Source organism: Mirounga leonina, unplaced genomic scaffold (assembly GCF_011800145.1).
Source record: "Mirounga leonina isolate KUSES-001 unplaced genomic scaffold, KU_Mleo_1.0 Mir_114, whole genome shotgun sequence".
NCBI classification, from domain to species: Eukaryota; Metazoa; Chordata; class Mammalia; order Carnivora; family Phocidae; genus Mirounga; species Mirounga leonina.
Genome location: NW_023270265.1, coordinates 54,226,374 through 54,227,727, shown reverse-complemented (window position 1 = coordinate 54,227,727; position 1,354 = coordinate 54,226,374). Strand labels below are relative to the sequence as shown.

The 1,354-nt window shown below is 68.3% G+C and overlaps 1 protein-coding gene across 1 annotated transcript in view; it reads left to right on the top strand.

The window, feature by feature from the left end:
* Positions 1-374: 374 nt before the first annotated feature.
* The window catches only part of SYCE1 (synaptonemal complex central element protein 1), a 10,041-nt gene continuing 9,061 nt past the window's right edge, over positions 375-1,354 (top strand). The window contains exon 1 of the mRNA XM_034987511.1: positions 375-452. Coding sequence (XP_034843402.1) covers positions 383-452 — 70 coding nt within the window. The 5' untranslated portion in view covers positions 375-382. The remainder of the gene's footprint in view (positions 453-1,354) is intronic.

The window sequence follows — 1,354 nt, the reverse complement described above, 5'->3', positions numbered from 1 at the left end:
CACCCGACATGTGCAGTGAGGAATATTGGCGGAGACAAGAATCAAACCCTTGATCCGTGGCGGGGCACAAGTGCACTTGCCGCAACCTCCACACGCTCAGTAAAGTGGGGGCCGTTCTTCCGGAGCAGGTCACTGACTCCTCAACCGGCCAATCGCAAGCCTGGAAGACCACATGCACCCAGCCCCCACCTCCGCTACTCGGAATATGCGGCCCCAGAGGCTTAAAGCATGCGCACTAGCGCCTCTCCACAGCCGTTGAGACCCGGTCCACCGCGCCCGGAAGCGCGGTGCGCAGGCGTGCTGCAGGAAGCCCCGCCCCGGGCGCGAGTTTCGTCCAATCCCCACGGAGGTGCTCCTCGCCGGCAGCGCGCGAGCGGAGAAAATGGCGGGGCGGTCGGGGTCTTCGGACGCCGAGGGAGCGGGAGCCACGGAGCGGGCTGAGAAGGCCGGAGGTAGTGCAGGGGTCCCCGCAGGGGCGGTTGTGGGGGGGCCGGGGCAGGCGGGACAGGGAGCGCGCTGCCCAGGGAAGGTCGGGCCGCCGGCCGCCCCCGGCCCTTTGTCCCCGGCAGCGAGACCCTTCAGGAGCTCCGCTCTCTCCATGGCGTCGATGAGCCCTCAGCCGGTGTTTCTTTTCTGAAGCCGGGCCAGACCGGCTCCGCGCAGCATCCCGCGGGTTTTCCTCTTGACGCCGACCTGCTGAGGGACGGTCCCCGGCTCAGGGGACAGGGGGACATGGTTGGGCAGCTCCGCACAGGTCCTCCGGAGTCCGAAGTCACCGCCCCACGCGGAGGGGAAGGTGGGAGGCTGTCCCCGAGCCAAGCCCTCAGCTGCAGGACCTGGCTCGTACGTGTTCCGTGGGAGCCTGACCGCCACCCCTCGGGACTCTGCTCCTGTGGGCTCATCTGTCCCCTGCTCACAGCGCCGTCAGCGGCACGGGTCTTGCTGGTTCCCTTCACACCTGCCTGCACGAGGGCAGCCTTGGGATCCGGCGCAGCTCCACAGTGTCCCTGCCGAGAAGAGCTCTGGGTCATGAGCCTTGGCTCAGAAAGTGTCCTCCAAGCAGGGCGAGGCACCCGGAGACAGCCCCGGGCTGGGGACGAATGCACACATAGGTGATAACCCCCAACTGGGCACGGATGCGCCCCCCCCCCCCGTGACAGCCCCCAACTGGGGACGGATGCACGCCCGGAGACAGCCCTGGGCTGGGGACGGATGCGCACCCCAAAGACAGTCTCGGACTGGAGACAGATGCGCATCGCGGAGACAGCCCCGGGGTGGGGACAGATGGGCACCTCGCAGACAGCCCCGGGCTGGGGACCGATGGGCACCTCGGAGACAGTCCCCGACTGGGGAC